At 33.6% G+C, this 26,311-nt stretch overlaps 2 protein-coding genes across 4 annotated transcripts; both read right to left on the reverse strand.

The window, feature by feature from the left end:
• Window positions 1-797: 797 nt before the first annotated feature.
• htl (heartless) lies at window positions 798-17,473 on the reverse strand. 3 transcript variants are annotated; one of them, XM_036378022.2, is made up of 2 exons: window positions 17,105-17,473; window positions 798-5,364 (listed from the first exon to the last, which is right to left on the reverse strand). In XM_036378022.2, the coding sequence occupies exon 2, from the start codon at window positions 4,760-4,762 to the stop codon at window positions 2,312-2,314; it is 2,451 nt and encodes an 816-aa protein (XP_036233915.1). In that variant the 5' UTR covers window positions 4,763-5,364; window positions 17,105-17,473; the 3' UTR covers window positions 798-2,311. The 3 variants fall into 3 exon arrangements, with proteins under 3 accessions (XP_036233915.1, XP_014090108.1, XP_036233914.1); XM_014234633.3 differs by lacking the exon at window positions 17,105-17,473 and adding an exon at window positions 10,460-10,871; XM_036378021.2 differs by lacking the exon at window positions 17,105-17,473 and adding an exon at window positions 9,930-10,369.
• A 2,883-nt stretch (window positions 17,474-20,356) lies between these two features.
• LOC106617442 (probable cytochrome P450 313a4) lies at window positions 20,357-24,175 on the reverse strand. The gene is made up of 8 exons (XM_014234635.3): window positions 23,952-24,175; window positions 23,683-23,886; window positions 23,428-23,613; window positions 22,701-22,770; window positions 22,476-22,590; window positions 21,794-21,940; window positions 20,750-21,173; window positions 20,357-20,688 (listed from the first exon to the last, which is right to left on the reverse strand). The coding sequence occupies exons 1-8, from the start codon at window positions 24,124-24,126 to the stop codon at window positions 20,525-20,527; spliced, it is 1,485 nt and encodes a 494-aa protein (XP_014090110.1). The 5' UTR covers window positions 24,127-24,175; the 3' UTR covers window positions 20,357-20,524.
• Window positions 24,176-26,311: the final 2,136 nt, after the last annotated feature.

The following is a 26,311-nucleotide window of genomic DNA, read 5'->3' on the forward strand; positions in this document are numbered from 1 at the left end:
TATATGCGCACATTTGCCGCACAAATATTTATTTATTAATACATAATTTAACAAGCGAGACTTTGTTGCTTTTCGTGACCGATAAGAGAGTAAGACCACATTAAGCATAAGTCGGACCAAATACGGAAATTGAAGTTAACTGTAAGTTTTGGTGGCTGACAACTAGAAAATCTCTATACTAGAAAATTTGTTATAAAGTGGTTTGAGGGACTCAATAAGTTCACCACGGATTATTCTCCCAAAATAGGTCGTTTAGCCAAAAATAGTAAATGAAATATGAAGAAAACAAAGTTTAACGTGGATTAAAGTCAAAAAGGTAATCGGTGCAATTTTTTATATGATCGGTTTCTTTCATGACCTATTTCCCTCCGAATAATTGAACCTATTTTTGAGGAGTTTACATATTATATTGAAGAAATAATATAGTACAACCATTTTAAATTAGATATTTCTTATATTGGTTGCTAAGGCTTTGTTTCTTTTATGGCAGTTTACAACCAGAAATCGCTATCTGAAATCCAACTTGTCAGAGAAACAGGAGACTTATACCCATTTTAGCAAAAGTGCAGGTAGAAGCTACTAGCACGCACCAAACTTTTTATACCTCTGTGATCGGAGATTTACAACATCTCATCAGTGGTTTATTGATATCTTGGCTGTTAGAGAACTTCTAGACCATCTTTCAACTTGCTTAATTTTAAGAATACCACGTATGTATATGTTCGGCAAAAATTACGAAAATACAAATATTCAACTAATAGTTTCACTGTTTCAATTTTAAAATCTCAATAAACGTATTTTTGTTTGCTTAAATAATTCATTTGCATATTTATTTCGCCGTTTAGAATGGCACTTACATAAAAAATTAACATTGAAAGCATTTAATTATTGATATTGCTCGACTTTTTACTACATACATACATACATCAATTTATATTGTGCACTCGTGCTAGAGTACTTGGTTAAACATTTAAATTGCTTATTCGATATAAAATATAATAATTAGTAATAAAAATATACATAGAAGGCACTTAAATACTATAGTTCAGTGCGTATATACTCGTATAATAATCTTTACGATTCATTACTCGCTGTCCGCTATGACTAAGCTCTGCTCTCTTGTCAAAAAATGTTTATGAGAGTAAAACAACAAAGTTCAAAGAGTGTGTAGAAATCTTCCTAAAGTAGATACCTATTAATTTTCTACTTGTTTTATGCCAGTCTATTGGATTTATGCCAGTCTATTTAATTTATACAAGTTGTTTATTCGTTTCGCCATTCACGAAAATTTTACGTATACTTATAGAAAACAGCTAATGTATAGTAACAAAATAATATGTATGTGCGGTAGCTTGAAGCGGTTTTATTTTAAACGAAATCGCCTTCGTTTGCCCTTTTGTTAAAAAAAATGTACTGAGTGAGCAACCACAAAAAATTGAAGTGGAATTCAATACAAAAGTGTATGTGCGTGAATGAAAAATTATGCCAGCTGTTTGTTGATCATCCACTGCTGACCGCTAATTTTCCAGTATTTTAATTTTTAATATATTTTATTTGTATTACTGCTTCAGTTTTTGTTTCTTTTTATTCAGGTGCGATATACCCTACTGTTATAAGCTACTATAAGTCTTATAAATGCTAATTACTTTCGGATGGTTCTTAAAAAGGACCGTCATAATATATTTTGTTATTGTGAACGCATAATACAATGTTACCACATTTATAAATCTCGCATTATTTTTTATATAGTTTTTTTTATACTTTTTAGATAATTTTTTTTGTTGTTAAGTCGAAAACTTTATTAAGCGACTTAAACGTCATATTTATAATAATTTTTTTTTGCTCTTCTTTGCGTAGTTTACATAAATAATGACAACCCTAACGTAACCACATATACAAACATAAATTAAATATTAATATAACTATGCTGAGCTGCCGATTTGCCGAGTTACACGAGTATTGCACAACGGGTCGTAGCCTATGACTTAACTAATTTTTGGTATTTTGCCTTTGGTTCTACAACTTTTTCTTGAAAGAAGTGTGATATAAATATTTTTTTTTATTACAATCTACATTAAATAAATGTTTGCTTAAAGTCTATCTTACTACACCAATGTTATAAGTAATTGAATATACTAATTTGAGCTCGCAACATAACGGGTATTGAAATACTTTCGTCGACTTAACCTAAGTGTTATGAGTATTGCGTTGAGCGATATGTTTTACCTGCAATGCTAATATTTTAATTTAATTATGTATATACAATCTATAAATTATGCCTATATATATGTCCGATTAACGGCTTATTGGCTTATTTATAATGATAGCGTAGGGACTCAGCATCCGACTCGTCGTCACTTGACGAGGGCGGCGTTTCCAGATTCGCCACCGCCACGTCTAAATAATCTTCATTGGCCAAGAGCAGTTTATCGAGGTTCTCGACAATCTCAGCAAAAGTTGGACGTGCGCTTGCATCGAAGTGCCAACACTGTCGCATAAGCATGTAAATATTCAGCGAGCATTTTGGTGGCTTTTCCATACGTTGACCGGACATCAGATAGCTGTAGAGCTCCTCCGCTGACATGATGGTTGGGTATGGCTGTGCGCCGAAGGTCATTATTTCCCAAAGTAATATGCCATATGACCAGACGTCACTCTGTGAATCGTAGAATTTATCTTGCAGCGATTCGGGCGCCATCCATTTGATTGGTAAACGACCGTTGGTATTCTTACGATAGTAGTCCGTGTCCTGTATGTCGCGCGCCAAACCGAAATCCGCTATCTTCATGACATAATCATCGCTTACGAGCACATTGCGTGCAGCCAGATCGCGATGTATACAGCGACGTGATGCCAAGTATTCCATGCCGCGCGCAATCTGAAAAGCAAACGAAATGAGATGCTTCTCGGTGAGATGGTGCTTCGGTAACGGTAGCTGATGCTGCTGATCGCCATAATCTTTGAGCGTGCCGGCAGCAAGTGGTCGATTTTTGTTGAGAAAGTCTTTTAGATTGCCATGTGGCGCGAACTCGACAATCACATAGAGCGGGCCCGATTGACTGCAACAACCAAGTAGGTTAATTATGTTGATGTGCTTGCCGATGATCTTCATGACCTCCATTTCACGTACTAAGCTGGCAATATCATCATCGGTATGGCCTTCCTTCACCATCTTCACGGCGACAATTGAATTATTAACCTCGGCCATGACGACACGTCCGAAAGCACCCTCACCAAGTGTCGCGCCCAATATCAGCTGTGAACGTGGTATTTCCCAATTCGAATCCAATGGAAACTCGTATTCGTTAAATGGCGCCGGTTCTGAGTTGGAGCTTTGCAGTACAGTTGTGCGCTGCTTCTCAATTTTCACCACTGGCATTATCATAGTGTCCATCGAGCCGCTGGAGTCCCCACTTGGTGGCTTATATATGATCACCTTCTTCGTCCACTGATGCACCGTTTCGATACGTTGTTTGAGCAGCTTTTCGTGCTTTACTTTACGCAGCACATACACGAAGAAGATTATGCAAACCAATGCAAGCAGCACCATGACAGCCACAATACCCCATATCTCATAGCCGTGCATAGATTTCGCTATGGCGCGTACATTGGGATCTTGAATGCGCAGATAAGCGCTGCTATGCGACTGACCGAGTCCGTTCATTTCGACGCAGGTATACCAGCCTTCATTTTCTGGCGTCACATTGGTGAAATTTAAAATATCTACGTCTTCCACATTCTTCAGGAATGTAGTATTCGTCGAGCAGGCTGTTTTGTTGCATGGCGTGAATGTCCAGGTTTTTTTGCTATGCAAATCTGATAAATAGACACATTCCATGTGGCCGCTCGCATTTAGCGGCAATGTTAGATTCATAGGCGCTTTCAATATAATTGGTTTGTGGTTAACACGATCACTAATGATCAATTTCGTTGCGTGCTCAATGCAACCGAGATAGTTGCATACGCGGCATTTGTAGATGCCTGAGTCTTCAGGCACCAGATCTTCCATATGTATACCCCATTTCACCTTGCGCACACGTCCCATATGCCGTAAGATTTTTGTATCGTTGCGCGTCCATGTTACGGTCGGCTCTGGTCGGCCGATTGCCGGGCACGATAGTTGTATATAACTACCGGAAGGTTTGGAGTGTATGTTCGGCAGATATTTTGAATTCTTGAAACGTGGCTCGAAATCAGTTGGTGATTTCGTTTCGCTGCCATCCGTGATCGTGGCATTGGAATTATTCTTAAGCGTACCGTTTGTCTCATCGCCGCCCACGTTATCGATGTCGCCATTTTCTGCTGCCGTTTCGGTGCCAAACTCTTGCTCGCTACGCTTTTGCACCTCGAATACCGCATCGTCGTAATCGTTGAGCTCTTGCGAAGTGGGCTTTCTGGCCAACACCGTATGCGGTGTGTTGAATATGCAAAATAGCAAAATGCTGAGGCAGATAATTTTGAGTACTTCCGAAACTGCGCCCATTGCTGCTGTCGTTGTAAGTCCGACTGTTTCTGCGTGGCTACTGATTGTGGCATTGCGTCTACACGTTGTCGTGGCAACTCCACTCTGGCGTGGATATCTATTTTTGTAACTTATGCGACTATGCTGTGGTTTATGACTCGTTGTCGTTTCGGCAGCGTCTATGACTGTGGCAGCCATATTTTTGCTCCAGCAGCGTCTCGAGTGCCTTTGCCTGCCAGTTGCTATAGTTGTTGTTGCAGTTGGTGCGACGTTCGCAGCTATGTCGCGTGTTGCATCCATTTTTAGTTGCACCCGCCTGTTTATTTTTGTAAATACCTCGCAAGGGGTGCACGTTGACACATGTGCGGTGTATATGGTTTTGTCATGCGGATGCTGCGAGCACTGTGCGTTGTTGTTGTGCTGGTTTCGGCTTCTTGATTCACCGGAAATCCACTTTAGTTTCTTTTAATTTGAGACTCTCTATTTTTCTACTTTTAATTTATTGCTGCTGCTTTAGCGCTTATCGCTGTGTTGTTGTTGTTCCTAGTTATTTTACCAGTTGTCACAGTGGTTGTTGTTTTCTATGCATTTGCACGCACTTCTGTAGATCGTGTGCAACATGTGTTTTTACCGTTTATCATTCAACGCTTGATGTTTGATCACTTTGCGTGGCTGCGTTGATCCCCAGCGTGATCTGTTGCGACAATCACCTTTTGAGCGGAAATCTCGAAATGTAAATGTTGAATTGTTGTTGGTATTTTTGATTACACTTTGGTTTGCGGTTGCGTCGTGCTTCAATCGCTGTTGAAGGATTTATTTACATTGGAGCCTTCTGCCTTATCTGCGGTAATGTAGTTGTCAAATTCTTTGATGATAGATTTGTTGGTTCTTCTCAAAGGTTTCTGTAATAATAGATGGAAGAGGAAATGCATTATGTTATAAAATGGCGCAATTAAAGCATATTGTTTTGAATCTCAGGAAATTAATTGAGTGTATGTCTGATTGACTTGTTAAATCCATTTCCGATTGACATTACGAATTTGAAAGCAATTTTTTTTTATTTCAAAAACCCTTTCTGCCCTGCGCAGATATAAGTAGCTTTATGGGTCTGATTGATAATGCTATATATATAGAGAAATATCACTGTCCTAACCAACACCTTTCATATACATTATTATCTGTGATGGACAACGGGCTTAGTATCAGTAACTTACTGAGTGCCGCTGATCATAAATCTTTTTATAGCCGTGAAGCTCTGTAGTATATAGCCAACCTACTGAATTTACTTCGAAACTGCCTTTTCTATGACCTTACATCTAGTTTATGACCATCAAAACTAGTATCGCTGACAAGTGTTGCACTGGTGGTAACTAATAGATAGGAATCTTAAATCTTTTTTTTTGACTTTATTTGAATTGAGAATATAAATTTTCCTTTATTGCCAATGTAATGATTCAATTAAGCTTACGAAATTTCTGATTAAATCAAATACAAAACAATTTTCAAATTGGTGCACTAAAAATTTATCGAAAATTACGTTTTATCAATTTAAAAGAAGGCAGCGTCAACGCAAGCTAAAATAAAGGAAGGGGAGACTCAGTTGTTCGGTTTTATTGCAATTTAACGCAATTACTACTGCTATATAGCTATGTGTGCGTGTATAAACATACCAACCAAAGAGATTTGTGCGAATTCTGTCTAAGCGAGCAATATGTGCATGTAGATTGTGCTTAGTTTGTTCAAAGCAAAACCATAAATGAGGCAACAAAATTGAATGGACAGAGAAATGCAGTATGAATAAATAAATATATTTGAATGTGTGAATGTACGCAGTTTATAGCATACAAAAATTTAGACATTTTTGGTAGAACCTAAAAATTCAGGCATACAAATTTTTTTATTCAGTCAGTTTCATATTGAACCACGCTTCAATTTTTACTATGAAAAAAACTTCTCATAAAAGTGTTTCAGTCGCTTGAAGGTAGCTTTTTTGGAGTAGTACGCGGCATTTGTCGAATATTATCATGACGTACACCACAAAAAGAAGAAGAAGCTCGGTCAAGACTCAACGAAAGTTATAAAGAAAACAAACTGGGTGTCGGTTTGGATTCTTGACTGAGAGTAATATATGATTTACACAACCATAATAAACCCGATTTCTTCAACAATATATGACAATGAATGAAGCACTTCAACATTTCCCAGTGAAAGTGGAGTGAAGTAGACTGAATGCAATGAACTGAATATAAAGCTTATAGTAAGCAAGCTAAGGAATCGTTGCTATATTTTGAGTTGCAATAGAGAAAATCAACCATTATGAAAGCAGCGTTTAAATATTCATATAAATAGTATAAGGCGCCATTGGATCTTCTGAAGAATGATGAGTCGGGTCATAAATCAATAGAATATAATATAAGTAATTTAAGCTTCGCAGTCCACCGTTTACGATACTATATCTTCAGTAACTTTTTTGACCTCAAGAGCATATTCTTAAACACCAAGGCAGAGAGCCAATACCAATTGTTGCATAAATTAATCAAGTTTTGCCAACAATAAAAGTAAACTTTTAAAACGATGCATATCAAGCAGCTAGTATGACGTAGTTTTAATAAAAAATTAGAATTTCTGTTATGAGCTACGGTAAACTTTAGACACTTCCGGCGGAAAAGCGCATTTATAAAGTAAGGAAGTGCAAACATACACAAGAAACGTGAATAAATAAACTTACGTGAGATTTTTCATTTCTTCAGAAAAAAGTATACTAGCACTAACAATATTCCCTGAAAATGATGTGTGTATGTGTGTGTGTGATATTATAGCACTATATTTATTATATATAATGACTACATCGAGCTCACGTTCAAAATTATTTGCCACCTACTTATATCTAGTATATTTATGGAGAAATTAGTGTAATTGAGTGTTTACAATATTGCCTGTTCAACCTTCGTACCGTTAGATATATACATATAACCGAATTCTTCTGTTTTTATGGTTACACGGTTTTGATTATTTAAATGGAACTAACGGAAATCAATGGCATTGGCACTACGTGATTGTTTCACGTTTCTATATGTGGACTAGGCATTACCAGATATTTATAGATTTGTAAATAATGCTTATTATTGAATGCCCTTTAATTTTACAGCGTGTAATTGCTTTCTGCGTAAGGAGTAAAAACTTACGATTTTTCAAAGTCATGCAAACAAATTTGTATGAAAATATGGCAATTTTATACTAGTTTGACGTAAATTTAATCGAGCTTTCTATTTGAATTTTTATGCAATTGTTCATAAATACATTTATTTTACAATTTTGTTTCAATAAATTTCCTTAAATTTTTCGTATATATGTATGTATATAAATTTGTATTGTAATTTACTTTGAAAAATGTCTAAACTGAAATTTATGAAAATAGTATAAATAAAATTGCTTCGAACATATATTTATAACCGCATTTATGTTCGAATATATAAGATATATTTACTTATTTTATTCAAACTAATTTTCGTTCAATATTCATGGGGAAATCATAACAAAAGACGAGATTTATTCAGATTTTCGATCTTTTATAAACAACTTATACATACGAAGTCAACAAGAAATACCTTGCAGGAATTTTTTTTTTCAAATCAGCGATAAGATATTAGTGTGTTATAGCAGTTAAGTTACTTTTAAAATTGTAGAAATATTATCAACATATGTATGTATGTCGGTAATGCGAAGCACAACGAACAGTGTCTTATTATGGTGGATTTATTAAATTTTTCATTCATTTATAAGGTAAACGAAGTCAGTCATTATTATTTAGAATCATGAACTTGCAATGTGCCGCATACAGTTTTATTCGTTATAAATTCCTGTATTCCACGGTTTCACAATTTAATTTTGAAGTCGCAATTTGGGTTCCAAAATCGACTTATATACAAATCATGTGTGAAATTGATACACCATTCAAAGAAGCTAATCTAATTCTAACCCTCGAACGCCTTTTCATTTGGTTAATTGTGTTCAATTTTTTTATAAACTTGGTAATCTTTTTTTTGGTTAAGTTAGGTTAGGTTTCACTGATGGCAGATGGAGGTTCATTATTAATACAAGTACGAGCTGAAATTTACGTCATGCAGGATGTCAACGCTTTTTGCGAAGTTTAATAGAGACTAGACATCTAATTCTCATATTTCATCCAGTCCCTTGAACTGCGAAGTTCTAAGATATCTAAGCCGTGCTTTAGATAAGAACGGGCATAAGCAGAGCATATTTTTCTAGGAGAAATATCAATTGTGGAAACGATATGTTAATGAAAAAATTTACCGAGCGTCATTTGCAAAATTTTTCTCTAATAGCTCGATGAGCGAGGAACGAAAAAATTTGTTTTGTTTTTTAAATTTTTTCGAACGGTAATCTGTCATCTTAATGCAATATTTTTGTAGAAAATTGTCTAGTAATTCACACAGTCTGCCATTATGGGGTTAAAATACCCCGGAAAATATGCAGCATTCATTGGAAATAAATTTCGATTCGGTTAGGGGTTATATATATAAATTGTTTAGTGTAATTCAAATTTAAAACTAAAAATTTAGTTTCAGTTAATTAATGACATAGGTAATTAGTACTAAAAAATTAAATGACTTAACTTTTGTGCTATACTTATTATTTGTTATCTAAAGTTCACCAAAAATTTAATTAGCCCTGATCGCTTTATTTTCCTCACTGGTTGCATATATGTATGTATTGTATATGTATATATATGTAGATAGTGGTATGCACATAAGTATGTACGTAAAAACTTTGCATGAATGAATATTCGCGCCCAAAACCAACAAAGCATATGAATGTACATGCATATATGCATATATGTATGTATTGTAGTATGCATATATACATATATCATTTATATATTATATATATTCTTATATACATATACATTCATACATATATATATATATACATATATAAAGTTAGATACTCGTATAACTTTACAAAAACAGTGCCAGCCTTTGTTCTTAGCATTTGCTTTGCTTTTTGGCATTGCGTTGTGTTTTAATTTCGCTTTTAAGGCATTACATTTTCTATCACTTCACTTTCTTCGTCTTTTCAGTGCACTTTGCTGTTTAAGCAGGCACTTGCAAAACTTTCTCTTGCTTCTTGTTATTTAGCTCATTCATAATTTCACCGAGTGGATTTCGCTTTTTCGAACTTTTCACTTTTTTGGCAAAAGCTTGTAGACTTTAAATATATATTATATATGTATGAATATACAAAAATACATACAAATTAATGAAAGTACAAAACATACGTAATATTTTTGATATTTATCTATATACTACAATACTTGTATATACATACATATATATATATACTTTCGTTTGTGTATATGTGTGTTTTTTCTCGTTTTAATTATTTTCTTTCTATTTTTTGCTCTTTAAATCTTTAAATCATTTTAGTATTAATTAAAATGTCTCACATATATCCGGTGATTTTCTTTAATGGCGGTGTGTGCGCTACTCTTCCTGTCTTTGGCTTTTTGCTTTCCGCTGGATTCGAATAAATTCTTTACAAACAGAGGCGTTTCTGGTATTTACAGATTTAAGTCTGTATATGCGTATAAACATACGTATGTTTTGCACTTTTAAGTTGAATTAGTTTAACTGTATATACATATATAAATATAGCATATACACTTCTCATATATAATTTTGCGTTTATTATATAAAATGTGTGTATCCGCAAAAAATTTGTTATTACTATTTCACATTCCACAAATTTTTTATAACCAAAGTAATTTTAATTTTATGCACCACTGTAGATATATGTATAAACATATATATATAATAAATTTTTTTTTTTTTGTATATACAAATATTAACATTTCAATAATTTCATTTCGTAAAATTTTCTCTAAGCTACATACAAATATGAGTATATGAGTCTATACACTTTTTTCACTTAAAAACAATAAACTTATTTGCAGCTCGTAACATTTTATACCCGTACCTCGAAATATTTAACCGTTCGCGCTAGTTCTGCTCCCACTAGTCTACACGAATATTCGCCTTTTAAATTTTCCACATTTTCCTCAATTAGCTACTCGCAAGCATTTGATCAAACCACAAAAAAACACATAAAATGCTCTCATCACACGCTCGTGGCTAAGTCACATCAATTTGTTTTCACGAGTACACAGCTTTTCAGCTTTATCAGTACTTGCGCCTATGTCCGAATTTTCGCCGTACACCCGTTTGTTCCTAATCGTCGTAGCGTTTTATCCAAACTGTCCGTTAGCATCGTTCATTGCACACGCTCTCGATCTGCACATCCATGCCGTGTCTACTAAGGCAATAAGGCAATAGCTTTCTTCCTGCGGTGGCGGAACGCCCTCAGACGACTCTACAGTACAACTCAATTGCTCAGATCAGTGGTATTTAGTGCTCACTACCGTTATACGCCTGCGCCTGCAAATCAGACCGGACGTAAGCCATCACATATGTATGGTACAAACATATGTGTACTATATGTATGTATATATATCAGAACATTGCTCTTGCACGCAGATGAAGATCTATATAAATATGCATATGAGTGTAATCGCTCACTCAACTGCAGATCGCACTCATCAATTACACTCAATTTTAATACTTTTATGTAGGGAAATTTCAGAAAATTAAAAGAAATATACTATCCCCCATTTCATCCATATAGCACATGTTGATGTACTTAAGAGTATACATATCTATAAATATGTATGTATCTGCACATATTAATACCCTGTAGGAAAGTATCAATTGGTCAGGTAAATATATAGTTCATGAACTAGCGTCATTTCGCTGGTTGCTGTTAATTCGTTATCGAACACTTACTTATAGAAAAATTTAAAGTAAATTTGGAAGAATAACTATCAATTAAAACAAGAAAAAACGTGAACATCGGCGCCCCGAAGCTATAATACCCGCCACAAATACAAAGATTCTTTAAAAGGACTGTGATCGGTTAGTTTTTTATTCGCCTTAGGCAATAACCTGTACCAAATTTCGTGATGATATTTCGCCAAACGAAAAAGTTTTCATATATAAACATACTTATGTATGTATGTACGAATAAAAACCGCTTCGTAATTGAGATAAAATTCATGTAAAATATTTTTAAAAACTTTTGAGCGTTAATTATATACATATGCCATACATGCATGACAAAATGTAGACTTTCAATGAAAGAAATTTTAATTTAGAGTGCTTCTGGAGTTTCTTCTTCAAAATTTTACCAACGATATTCTCTGAAACGTTGGCATGCATCTTTGTATGTGTCTCGCCAAATTTGCTGTATGTTTTCCTTTCATTTTAAACTTGCAATGTATTCACTCACTTGTATAGTAATTGTTGTCAAAATAAAAGCTTTTGTGTACTTGTGTATAATCACTTTAAAAGTATGCCAACCTTCTGAGAACACAAACGCGATTATTTAAAATTACAGTGAAAAATAACATCTCATGGCGTTGCATTCAAGTAAACTTATGTAATAAAAGCGGTTTGATTCGTGTTTTAATTTAGCGTCAGTAAAAAGAGGTGGTTCGAAAATCGGTTGCTTCAAAACCGGCTTGCAGCCCTGTTTATAGGATCTTTCCTTTTGAGTGCTACAAATAAAATGCAAACTTAATATTCCCTGCTCAGAGTATAAAAAGCTGGATCCGAAGAGTAAACTCATAAATATGAAACCAAGACTCGAACTCATCGTCTATCGACCATTTATTAGATATACCGCTTACTCTTGGTGGACTATCGAACTTTCCGCTACCTTGTACTACTACGATACTTCAAAAGACAGCATTGTTAAATTCAATAGCTATCGGAGCTGTGTTCGTTTCACCAAACGCTGAATACTACTATTAAACAAAATATTACCAATTGTTCAAAGAAAAGTAAAGTGCTTGAAAAACTGCAAGATATCGTACAGAGAATTTACAAATCGAAAACCGATATAGAAAATAGTTCCCTATTTCTTATAGGGTTTTTAGTGCTGTGTACAAATTTCTGTTTTATTTCAGTTCAACAGTTTGCAGCCCTACTTCCCGCATCACTGTTAATTGGTTTTTTTTTTTGTACCTCTGGTGTCTTTTTTTATTTTCAAAGCCACAAAGCCATATGTTGCAGGCATGTTCTATTGAGTTATCAGTGTGTCGAACTGCCGATCTGCCCCGGTAAGCTACTCTATCTTGCTGTCTGTTCTTTGACAATTCGACTCTCTATTTTTGTTTGTAGGTAGAATATTTCGCATTCGCGGACCATTGACTGCACTCAGCGGCATTAGCATGAGTTTGCGTCGCTCGAAACGCTGCGAAAACAGTAGCATCAGCACCAGCATACATATAAACAAACATACATGCATATGTGGGCAGCAACAACAGTAGTAAATAAGATTAATAAAACAAGAACATTTACTAAAATAACAACACATTTACTATAGTTGGAAGAAACGTATATATGTATATATGTATGTAAATATAAAATTGTAGAGGTAGATATGTTCGTGTATATATGCATATGCTGACTTTTAGTGCCTCTTTAAGTACACCCCAACCCATTAGCTACCCAATACCGTTTGCTGCACTGTCAACAAATGACATACAAGGGCAAATATTGTTTTGAGTCGTCTACTACGGTACGAGTACGCGTACTAATTCAGTTCAGTAAATAAGTATGTATGTAACCGCTTTAACAAACATACATAAATACCTCTATTTACAAGCTAAATATGATCGTTTTTTACGGCAAGTAGTGCACTGAAAGGCAATTTCCATAAATTCGGCTCAGTAATAGTTCATTTACTCAAGGTTTGACTTTAAAGCAGGTCTATGAACTTTGCATGTCAATCATCGTGCATGAAATTGAGAGTACGATGCTCGGGAGATATGGCATTACTATGGGCGCTTCGTCAAGCCAAAATATTATGTAAAACATACACGTAAAAAATATCTCAGAACGGAAGGTTATAAACGCCTATCTGAAGAAAATATTATTTTGTGTATATGGCTGTTGATATATATGTATATACAAGTATATTCGAAGTTCTAGGTATATAAACCACTACTAAATGCTAGCAAGACAAGCGCCACACTAAATTGCATGATTTAGTAGGGAAAATTTCTTAGTAGATCTATTTGCCAAAAAAGTATTATCATGGTTGCTACGAATCCGATCCATCTTTAAGTATGCTTACTCTCATCTCTCATTTATTTTTGGCCATTGAACTACTTTCTCTCTAACACTTGCGGTTAATATTGTTTGAGTTATAACGATACAATATGTGTTGCTAAATTCGGGAATCAGTGGTTTTATGATGAGTATTAATAATTAAATGTCTAATAAAAAGTCATTTAAAATTTAAAAAAAAAAAACGCCAAATAATTTGAAAATTAAAAGCATAGAGGAGTTTAAGCGGTTAGTTCGATTTAGCAATTGGAGTTACTGCAATAGAAGGACAGAGAGTACGAGAGGAAGTCTGAGACAAAGCACAGATATATGTATATTAATAAAAAAAATCATAACTGTATATATTTTTAGAACACTAATAAAGCTGTTTTCTTTAAATTTTATTTTAACAGCTTCCATTTAGTAGACAAACACATTTGACATTGCTGCTTTTGACATTTGTGAAAAAAGGTTATATTTAAAGGAGTATACCAGACGCACAAATTCAACCGTGATGTGATACATATGTTGCACAGACGCTGTCATTTCAGTTTGAATCGGGTTGTTGTTGTGCGTGCAGACAGAAGATGCATTTGTACATATGCTTGTATATAGTATATATTGCATATATTATATATATATATATATATACTTAAGCGTGCATTGGCATACATACATACTTACATTTATATGAATATATACGTTAGGGTGGAGCGAGAAAAAAATTTTTTTTTTTTTTGCTTAGCTTTAGAGTAAAATTTGCAGATTATAAAAAAAAGATAATTTTTGGCCCAATTACTTTTAAAGTAAATTTCGAGTTAAAATTTTTCTAGATGTTAAAATATTTTTTTTTTTCCAAAAATTTTCTTTTTTATAATCTACACATTTTAACCTCAGGCTAAACACAAAAAAAAATGTTTTTCGCTCCACCTTAATATACAGCTGTGTTCACAAAAATAGCAGTGCGAGAAATGCATGAAGTAATGTTATTTTTTTTCAAGTTCCGTTACGATTATTCCAACGTCTACGCATTGTTGTTGTAGAATGGTATTTGTATAAGGAAGAAACGAAAAAATCCCGTTAGATTTGCGAGATTTAAGCAAATGAACAACTCTTTTTGCTAGAAGCACCAGTCTTTGGCTGTTCATTAAAATAGCAGTGCGTATCTTGATATGCCAAAAAAATTTTGTTAAGACGTTTAATTGATAAAAAGTAAGTGGTTTTGTGTTAGTGACTATTATTAACATTAGAAAACAGTAAAATAAATTTAGGGCAGGGGCAAACATTGTACTCCTGAAAAAAGAAATATTATAGTGCAACTAAGAAACCTGGGAAAAACATATAAAGACATCCAAGAAATATGTGGATGTTCTGCTAAAATGATTCATAATGCTTTAATCTTTAAAGAAATGCCCGAAAATCGTGGTATCCAACGTGAAACCACACCTCATGAGGACCGATCTATTGTGCGATATAGCAGGGCGCAGCCTTTTGCATCGTCCAGCAAGATAAAAAATCACTTAAGCTTGAATGTTAGTGGCGTTGCTATTCGGCGACGTTTTAAAGAACAAAATCTCAAAGCGTGCCATCCACGAAAAGTTCCACTGTTAGCCACCAGACATGTCAAAGCACGTTTGGAGTTCGCCAAAAGTCACCTTAATTGGCCCATTACAAAGTGGCGAAATATTTTATGGAGTGACGAAAGTAAAATTGTGTTATTTGGTGGAAAGGGCTCAGGACAATATGTCAGACGTCCACCTAACATAGAGTACGATCCTAGGTACACTTTGAAGACAGTTAAACACGGCGGATTTAGTAATATGGTATGGGCATGTTTTTCTTACAGTGGAGTGGGCCCTATATTCATGATTGATGGGATCATGGATCGATCTGTATATGTTAACATATTAGAAAATGTTATGTTTTCTTATTCCAATTGGGAAATGCCACTAAAATGGACGTTTTAACAGAGAATGTTGAAGAATTCATTTACGTTCTCTGATACAAGCAAACTGGTCAAAAACTCCGGATTTAAATCCAATTGAAAACTTATGGGGAGATGTTAAACGATAAGTTGCAAATGCTATTCCAACATCTCGATCACAGCATTGGGAGGTTGTTCAAAAATCATGGGAGCGGATCCCTGTCAAGCGCTGCCAGGACTTGGTGGATTCTATGCCTCGCAGTTGCCAGGCCATATTAAAAAATAATGGACTAAGTACTAACCCAAGCAAACAAATTAAAATAGTTTTTTGGAGTTCAACAATGTTTTTTTCAACTAATTCCACTGTTTTCATTACTCACTGCTATTTTTATGAACAGCTGTAAACAGCACTTTTTTGTTTAAATTAATAATTTAAAAAAATTAACAACATTTTGAATAATAAATTGATTTGTTTTTGTTTAAAATAATCACAAAGTTAAAACAAAATTAAATTTGTGAACATTCATTTACTTTTTGATATATAAAATTAAGTTTAAAGTTGCAGCTCATGAGCACTGCTATTTTTATGAACACAGCTGCACATATACATACATATGCATTTGACTTAACCCGCTTGTCGTTTGTTTGCCCTACCAAATACTTTCGCTTTTCAATTGTGAGTTGAAGAGGAGTGACGTTTACTTTCGACTTAGGCAATGGGATTTTTGCTCAAACCTACTTGAGAATAATGACGGTTAAATAGTAAAAACTTGTATAAACAAATTAAAAAAGAAAACGATTTGGTTCGAAAAGATTGGGTTATTGGTTAGCATCGCAAATGGTAGGTACCTAAAGAATATTTGATATTAGGGTATATTTAATCCAACATGTATTGAAAAATTGAAAATTTTATTTTTGGATTTCGGGTTATGTATGTATGTATATATTCATTGTTTATTTAATTTTTAAAATTTTATACACTAAATATGCCGACACAACCTAGCTACATACGTTCAAATATCATATATCAGCTTACATACAGAATATATTCTATATGGTCTACATTCGATATATAAAATTGCGTTAAGATTAGGTCGGTGAATATTGTAATACCACCTTATATACAAAATAAACGGTGTCTCGCTTTTTTACTCATCCGCAGCTTCATATGTACATACTTATATCATCACCCTTACGCATCTTGATTATTTATTAGAGAGTTAAACTTTCTAAGCCAGTTTCAAGAATATCGTTATCAACGTAAATGATAGTGTCATTTCGGATTTCGACTACTTCATCCTTCTGCGAGATAATTTTTTTCATACATATATAATATAAAATGTTCTTTCAAAGACATACTAAGTTAACTCGATTAGTGTGTAATATGAGTGGCCTAGATGAAATCCAATTTCTAATTATGATATTATTGCTATAATTTGTTACTGATTTAAAGTTTTCATATTAAATTACAACTAAGTATTTTTTTTTCTGAAGTTTATTAAATCACACATTATTAAATAAATGATTACTTACCTCTTTTGTTAAGAATTTCGGGTAATATTTGCATTATACTGTATTTCTCAAAAATGCACAGTATATCCATTAATTTATACACTCATATACATATGTATGTTAAGTTGCTCAATAACTTTTTTTTAAATGCTTAGCACAGCTTTTTTTATATTTTTCACCACTTCTTCAAGTTTAGCGTACTTTACGCATACACATACACATACTTATGTAGAAATCTTAAATGTTGTTGAAACTATCATTTATTAACTGTAATATTCGCTTTCGTTTGCTAACATCTTATTACCAGCAAATCGGAACTTTCAAAAATTGCGATCGTTGCAACACAACAACACTCCTGCTACGCGGCAAGAATCGTTCTACATATCGCCCCATTGAGCTGGCAATTGCGATTTCGAGAAAATGAGATTTTTTTCGTAATTTTTCAACTCAAATACGCGTATGCCGAATTCGGTGGAGCAGTAAAATTGAAATGGATTTGAGTGGAATCGGTGCGTCGTGCAACATTTAACGATGTTTATTTATAAAATTGTTTATTGTTGATGAGCACGCACGCCAATCTACATATTTATGTAAGTCCAATACATACATATATATGTTCATATAGCGGTGCAGGAGCGATGCGGCGGAGTGGTGGCAGGGCGCAAATACTAGCATGGCTGCTGCGGCATCCACTCAAACACTCAAATAGCGCAATGAAAATTTCAATTGATCAACATCTGGATACATACTTACATATAGACTATATACGTACTTATGTTCGTTATATATGCCTGTAATACATATCACAATGTAAGGCAAAAAATCAGTAACGATAGTAAACATTGTTGTGAACAAAAACATCGACAATTAATGAAAAGGCAGCAAGCAAATCTTAATTGTAGCACGCGGCGAGTTTTTTGTGCCATTAGGGGCAAAAATCGTTTGGGTAGTGATCAAGGTAGTGTTGGTGTGATTTTCAAAATCGATATTTCCGTATTTCAATTCATTATGCGCTAAGGTTGGACAAAGTTTAGCGGTTATACGTATGAACATAAATATGTTAATATGAGGAAGTGTGTAATTTAAATGCATATTGAGATAAAAAACCAAAACACAGCAACAATATTTTGCAATTTTTATCGACTGATAAAGTATATGAAATATTTGTATTTAGGTACTTATATGTACATATATTTAATTTTTATTTATTTTCATTTTTTACTGAAGTTGATCATTTTGCCAACGACCTAAGCATTTGTCTATATATCTATACATATGTATATATTGATATAGGTATTATACATAAACTGTTGTTTCTGCTGTTCGCGCGTTCATAAGTAAATAACACTCTCGGAATTATATCAACCCTCCCGAAATTTTTAATTTTCCCTATTCATGTTTGTATGCACATATGTACATATGTGTGTATGCTTGTTGCTCTCTCTAATCACAGAAATTAACTATTGTTACAAACATTGATTCTGCAAATCAAGATTAATGCACATACATACATATGTATATGCGAGTATATATATACAACTGTATATTCTTATGGTGGCATGTGTCTGTATATCTCGCTATATGAGAGAGGCAGAGACAATTTCGGAAATACGGCGACTTTGTAGAGTATGAATTATCAGCGGCGTTGCGTTTGAGGTCTTTAGCAGAAAATTTAGTTTTTATGGGTGTCCATACTAGTGACAAGGATGAAATGATGCGAGACTCTTTGAATCGAGAGAGAGCTGTCAAAACCCACATTTTTTATAACATTTGCCAATCATGCCACTGTCGAAAGAAAATGGATTGGGTATTATAAAAAAAACTGTTGGGTATTTTGTATTTCAGTATTATTTTTAGGTGCTCCGTCCCCGAGTAGGCCTATATAACGCATATACATCCCTATATACGTGTATTTATATTATAAAATTTTTAAAAAATCATATAACATAAAAAAAATTGCATATAAATAAAAAAAAATTATAACAAAGAAACAAAACAAGTCATAATAAAAGATCATGGTTTTATAATGAACGTTTTAAATTAAATTAACAAATAAAATTTAGTTGCACGTTATTCAAATGTATTTGTGTCGTTCCTTGAAATTTCGTTTCGCACTGCTTTTGTTAGCTATTTTTGGCTGGTTTATTTCTAGCATCCCGTTTTTTTTGACATCAGCTGTTCGAAATTCCCTGATTTTAATAATCAGGGAAAGAGAATAACAGAAAAATCAGCGAAAATGAGAGAGTCTCGCATCATGTCATCCTTGCTAGTGAAGTACTAGTAAATTATATTAAATAGGGTTTTGTAAAAGCTATACAGATATAGGTAGAAATTGCGGTTCAGCTGATATCGATTTTTAATGTAGTTATACTCAAAACGCCTCTCTAATTTTTATAAACATTCAAATCACATCTCAAACGTTTATTTGTTTCTACTTGAAATTTTTTTTCACTTAAGCCTATTTTTCCTATATAGAATAATTAGAGAAAACCTTCTTTCATGTGCGCTATTACTCGTTAATGTAATAACAGCGTTCAATCATAAGTCTCCACTACAGGCGTTTGCCTCATACGCACTCATAAGGTCATAATATGTTGAATGAATCAATGATTCTGTTGAGACTACTCTCCATGGCATTCAATAAATGTGGTGTTGCTGTGAACACAACCTAAGCAGATTCTACTCTGACAATTGTGATCGGCACTCGAAACGAAAAAAAAAATTTATAAAACAAAAATTGAGAGATCTAAAAATGTGTATTCTATACACAGAGCCTACAACTAATTTATAGCGACCTTGTAGGAAATCGTTATCGCTGTTCTGTGAGATCAAAATGTATATGAAGTATGGATTTAGAATGCAAACATCGATTTTCAAATTTATACTGTAATGAGGCGTTTGTCGCTTGATGGAAGTCTTGCAGAGATCCCAAATATAATTGAGTTTACTTATAGAGTGGAGTTTGGTGGTTAAACCCGAACTGATAGCAGTTTTTCTGCTACCTCACAAATATAAAATATGTATCTATCAAAATTTGTAAATAAACACGAATCGATTCCAAGAGAGGGTTTAGGAATTTTTACTCGAAATTTACTTTAAAACTGAGTGCGCCGCCTCTATATGGCTAAGCAAAAAAAAAAAAAAAAATTTTTTTTTGTTCCACCCTAATATACATATTTTAAAGCTTGTGAAAATTATAGTAAATATATCAAATTAAGGGTAGCTTGATTGCGTGTCTTTGATAGAGTAAATAATAAAGCAGTATTAGAGCAGTTTAGTTTGACAAATTTATAAATAATTTATTTATCACAAACAATAGACACATTTCTTAAAACTATCTAATCAATAGCTCTGTATATTATACAAGAATTACATTTATAGTAACATTGCTTAGTGAATCATAAATAAAAGTATATGAGAATATGGTAGAATAATAACAAATCAGTTTTCTCTGATCTCAATGCTTATTGGCGGTTCGATTTGATAACTCAATGTAACTTTTGGCTGATGAACGATATCTTCAAATTTGAAAGTTGTCGAAAATTTTAAATTGCGTATCGCATGCAACAAAATGATACGTAATGAGATTTCAGCATAACGAAAGCCTGTCAAGCAATTAGTTAGTAAATGTGATAAAAAAAATTACGAAATAATTTCAACTTTTACCAATACAATTGCGTGCGCCCTTCGAGAATAGCATATAAGCACTTGGATGCCGTTTTGCTATGTTCTCTGGCAAAAAGTTATCCGGATTGAAGCGATTTGCGTTTGGACCCCAAATTTCCTTACGTCTATGTAATTCATAAATTGGTATAACCACTTGCATATTCTTCGGTAGTATTACGCCGGGACATAGTTCGGTATCATGTATAGCTTCACGTCCGATGTAGGGTATTGGTGGAGCCAAACGCAATGCATCCGCTATACACATATCCAAATATGGAAGTTTCTTCAGATCGTCATATTCTACGGCTGTAATTCCGTCCGGAAATACGGAGCGAATCTCTTGGAAAACACGTTCTTGTATTTCGGGGTGCATTGCCAGCGTCATCAGACAAGTGTATGCCGCACTAACCGAAGTCTCGTATGACTGCCGAAAATAATGTTTAATTTTATTAACAATTTTAGTGGCCTGTAAGCTATTTAAGCTTAATTATATACATATATAAATTCAGAACATGAAAAAAATCTAATTCAGCTCTGAAATCATAAAAAAAATTTTTTTGAGTGCTATTAATAACCGATTATTTTCCAATTTATGTTAGAGTCGTATATTTTACTGGCTTGTACAGTGTTGCACTGATAACTTCAAAGGATTTAGAGTCAGAATTCATATACAACTTTCAGATCTTTTAGCTAGCTGAATATAGCAGCGAATGCCAAATCGTGTGGCAATTTTTGAGGGGAGTTATAGCAACAGCTTGCGGCCGGTTTCGGATTTACACCAACGTTTTTTCGTAGCGATCTAGAGCCAAACACGCTTGCGATAATATTTTCGTTAGGAAAAAGATGAGAAAATGAGAAAATTATAGCAAAGATAGCGTATGGCACCAAAGTTCGAAAAAATTGTATGCATGAAAAGACCAAAAACTGTCCGCTTCAGTAGCTTTCTCTAAATAAGTCAATTATTAACAATAAAATCACAATATTTTGTGTTTCTAAATTTCGGAATAAAATAAATATACTTAAAATAAAAAGTAATAACATTACCGCCGCAATCATTGTGAAGCACTCGATTTCCACATCTTTTTCACTGAATATTCCCTGACGCATAGACTTTAGCGCTAAATCAATCATCATTTGCTTGTCCTCTTCGAAATGGTTTTTGGCCTCTCGTGAAAGGTTTTTTTTAATCAGCTGCAATAATTGATAAACATAGATTTATATACATATATATATATATAACGGGTGTTTTTTTTTGAAATATAGAACTTTAAGTTGGCATTACTGTTCAAAATGGCGACCGATTTAACAGCTGTCAAGTAATTTATTCACAGTTTGGTTTGGCAATTAATCATGAATAGACTCACGCCTGAACAACGCTTGCAAATAGTGCAATTTTATTTCGAAAATAATGGTTCTGTGCGGAATATAAACGTTTAACCATTTGGAAGACAATATTCGCCGTGTTATTGCCGATATACGGCCACAAATTTTGGAAAAAGTCATCGAAGATCGAAAACGTCCAGATTGGACTACATCCGAGCCAGCCGTGGCGGTCATATGCCAGAAATCATATTTAAAATGTAATGCCACAAGATTATCTTACGAATAAATAAAATTGTTGTTTTATTGCAATTTAAAGTTCTATACCTCTAAAAAAAACACCCTTTATATATATATGTATATTGAATGTATAAAACTTGTATCTGTAATTTTTTTTTTTACTTACAGATCGTACCAGGTCTCGTAGGTATTCACGATATCTTCTATATTGTGGAGTATTGGATAGAAAACCTAGGCCCACCGAACTGTATATGGAGTTCTTTGCCATGAGATCGATAATGCTTTAGTAGAGTTAAATGTTTATTTGAATTTATATTATTTTTATTTAACTGACTAGTTTTTTATAAACTTTTTGTAAATTAAGTATAAAGGCCGTTAAGACTTTACTTACACATTAAATGCTTGCACAATTTCCCTGTACGTCTCAGTACCTTCCTCCATCTTTATACCCATAATAGTTACTGTAATTTTATAAAAAGGGGTTGAACGAGTTCATTAAGTGCATGTTTCAGAAATATGTGGCCTTTTTTTTTTTTGGTTGGTAAACACCGAAAACAGCTTACAAACGCGAGTTTAAAATTCAAAATCTGTGAACATTTGTGTAATGTTCCACATAAACACAAGTAAAGGGAGGGAGGAGAGTTTAAGCCGAAGATGTTTCACTCGTTTTCTATGGTAAACACTAAATTAAATCGGTTTAAGAGTTTATGCCTATTACGTTTGTTGAATATTCTCAACTTTTTGTTTCAGAAACTTTGAATTTACGTAAACCATTTTTTTTAATGTTAAAGTTAAAATCACAGTTTGCGGCGAACTAAATGAAATATTTTGCCATGGTAAAACGTTAAGTATGTTTTAATGGTAAACAGCAAAAGCCTTTAGAAACTATATGCTTTGCCAAATTGTTTAGCGATTTTTTAGTTGTCTTCAGCTGAAAAGTTTGTGGGGACCAAGTATAGATAAAAGTGGTTTAGAACTGAACGCCCTTTAATGATTCGGTATTATACAATATATGCAACCGAGAGAGAGTGGATCAGTGGTACGAGCACGTACATCCAATTTTGAGCGTTTTTAGGTATACTAAATTTATTGTAAAATAGTTATCTGTTTATACTTACAAAAACTCAATTGTAAACCACATTCTTTGATAATTGTAAAAATATCCTGTTCCCCTTGACCAGCTAGCTCTGCTAGCCTATTTTTCATATTAATTGCATTTTCATTGAAGTAAGAAAAGAACGCCATGATATTATTATGAGCGAGGAATGGTGTTATAGCCTTGCGGTTGGTTTTCCATTTTTTTGCTGCTCGTGTAATAAATAAAAAATAAAACTTAAAGAAAATTTACACCTGCAGAGGTTATGCCCCATTACCTGGACTTACGATGATACCATTTATTACACCATTATGAAAGTGCTTATACAAATCTGTGGCTTTGTTGAGGAATACAGGCGAGTTGGTGACATGCTTGATAACCTCAGGATCGACGGTAACGACAAACGGCGTATTGGCTATCCATATGCAGCCGGTTAATTTTTTAAAGGTATCGATGTTAAGACTAATATTATGGTACAATTCTGTAATTGTATTGTAATTAAATCACTATTTAGTTTCGCAGCCTCTTTGTAGTAACAACACTTACTATTCAAATCAAGAAACTGATAAGCTTGTCCAACAAAAGGAATGCCGTAAAGTGTGGGCAACTTTGAAGTTACATTGCGATAGTATTTCCGTGTTTGATACAAACGCCAACTCGCTGAGAGTATCAGAATGATTACCGTTATAATCAGCGTTTCTATACCAATTAACGCACTCATTTTCGCACTGAGCAGCTTAACACACCACGATTCGGCAGAATATATTAAATGGCACCGACTGAGTCAAAGGCGGAGAGCTGCACTAACTTTTATATGAATTTCATTTGTACTTTGTTCTCTATCATTTAATGTTAATGACTATGTGGTAAAATCAGATATAAAAACAGTTATTTACGCTCTTTTTTGTATGCTTATGAAATTTTCTTTGTAACAAAATATATAGATTTGTATGTGTGCATTTTTACAGCTATGCTTAAATATGGTTTTTAAAATTTTCAGAGGGGTTAGATCCCTATGATCACTTAGTGGTTTGGGTCAAAGTTCTATATTAATTTATAAACCCCAAAAATCATTCTATGTTGACTTAAATTAAAAAAAGCCAAGCTTCATTCGGCATAATAAAATTTTAAGACCCACATTGCAAAATAGCCGATTAGTCAGGTCGAATGTCAAACAAATTTGAAGAGTTCAGTTAATGCACCGTTATGAAGGGGAGAAATAATGGAGGCGTGTGCCTCTGACTTAAAAGTTAATACAAGTTAGTCAAATTAAATTCTCAAAACTGCTTCTTTGTTACGATAACTTAAATTTTTATTAGACAATTCACTTGAAATTTGCCATGAATATTTTTTAAATATTTCTCTATCGTATGAATCAATATAAACTGGGTAGAAATCGTGATGACAAGAAAGAGAAAATAAAAAAAATTTTGCGAATCTGCTTGTGAGATAACTGAAAAGGGTATATGAAGTTTGTCACAACGATCGGAAGCAAGTGCTTGTATGGAAAACTTTTTTATTTGACGAGATATCTTTACCAAATTTATTATTCTTAAATTTTTTAATTCTTAATATTTTATATTTTCTTCAACAATTGTATTCATAGTTTTACTGTCTTCCTTACTATAAGTTATTAGCATAATATCTCATTCGGAGATGTGAAATCATAATAAGGTGCTGAATAAACGAATAAACTTGACAGTGACATCGTACAATTGAATTGATTGGACATTTGCAATAGTTTGCACGTAAACTCAATTAAACGAAATTTTCAAATACGCAAAAAGACTACGTTTTTTTTTTTTTTTTTTCGTCTCTCTTTATAACATTATTCTTCGTTGTCGAATTGTCAAATTTCGTCGTACTTTGCATTCGGTTCGAAACTGTGCTACGTATGTGAATTTCGGTTTTGAACGAGTATAATCGTATGTGTAGAAAATAGTACACAAAGCAAAGACCGCAATAAAGAGGTGTTAAGAAGAGTAAACAAAGCGTGCGAATCGGATTTTGAACTGTGTGAAACTCGGCGAATAGACGTTACTCTATAATGGCGCCGAAATCCAGAATGAAGAAGGCACATGACGTATCTGACCTTGATCTTGATGAAGTATCAGCTCTAAAAATGGAAAATGAACTACTAAGACAGTTAAATTCAGAGCTACAGGAACGAAATAAATTACTGAACAACCTGGTGGGAATTTATTAAGTGATGTAAGAATTTCATATGCTGACATTGCTAAAGGACATACTAATATTAATGAAAGAGTACCTAAAATACTAGTTAAAGCTAAAAATAATGATAATGGTGAAACTCTGAAAAAAGTAAAAATGAAATTAACAAGTGATCTAACAATACCAATCAACAACGTTCGTAAAAATAATGATGGGCTTGTTTCTGTTAAATGTAAAAACATAAATGATATACAAAGAGTTAAATCGGTCTTAAGTGAAAAACTGGGTGGTGATTATTGTGTTGACTTGGAGCATCTTAATTTTCCTAAAATAAAGGTTACTAATGTTGAAAATGAATTAAACAAAGAAAAATTATGCGAGGATATATGTAATAGGAATTTCCCAGATATTGATGGCGTTTTCAACATCATCGCGGACTACAGGAACAAAGCTGGAATCCGGTCATTAATACTCGAGCTAACCTCTGAGTCATACCTACATCTAAAAAATTGCGGATTTAAATTATACATTGGTTATCAATGCTGCCAAGTATATGTTTTTTTAAATTTTAATTTATGCTATAAATGCGGAAGATCGAACCACAAACACAAAAATTGTAAGAATGAGGTTAAATGTCTTAGGTGTGCGGGTGATCATTTAACTACCACCTGTAAAAGTACTAACATAAACTGTCTCAACTGCGTGTACTATAATGAAAAATATCGGAAAAACCG

This window comes from Bactrocera oleae, chromosome 2 (genome assembly GCF_042242935.1).
Source record: "Bactrocera oleae isolate idBacOlea1 chromosome 2, idBacOlea1, whole genome shotgun sequence".
NCBI classification, from domain to species: Eukaryota; Metazoa; Arthropoda; class Insecta; order Diptera; family Tephritidae; genus Bactrocera; species Bactrocera oleae.

Bases quoted from the DNA above. Each gene is read 5' to 3' on its own strand.
- htl (XM_036378022.2), bottom strand. From the start codon at position 4,762: ATGGATGCAACACGCGACATAGCTGCGAACGTCGCACCAACTGCAACA.
- LOC106617442 (XM_014234635.3), bottom strand. From the start codon at position 24,126: ATGAGTGCGTTAATTGGTATAGAAACGCTGATTATAACGGTAATCATT. The intron at 21,174-21,793 runs GTAATGTTATTA...TATTTTCGGCAG, and splicing joins GCTTCACAATGATTGCGGCG to TCATACGAGACTTCGGTTAG. The intron at 20,689-20,749 runs GTAAAAGTTGAA...ATTGCTTGACAG, and splicing joins GGGCGCACGCAATTGTATTG to GCTTTCGTTATGCTGAAATC.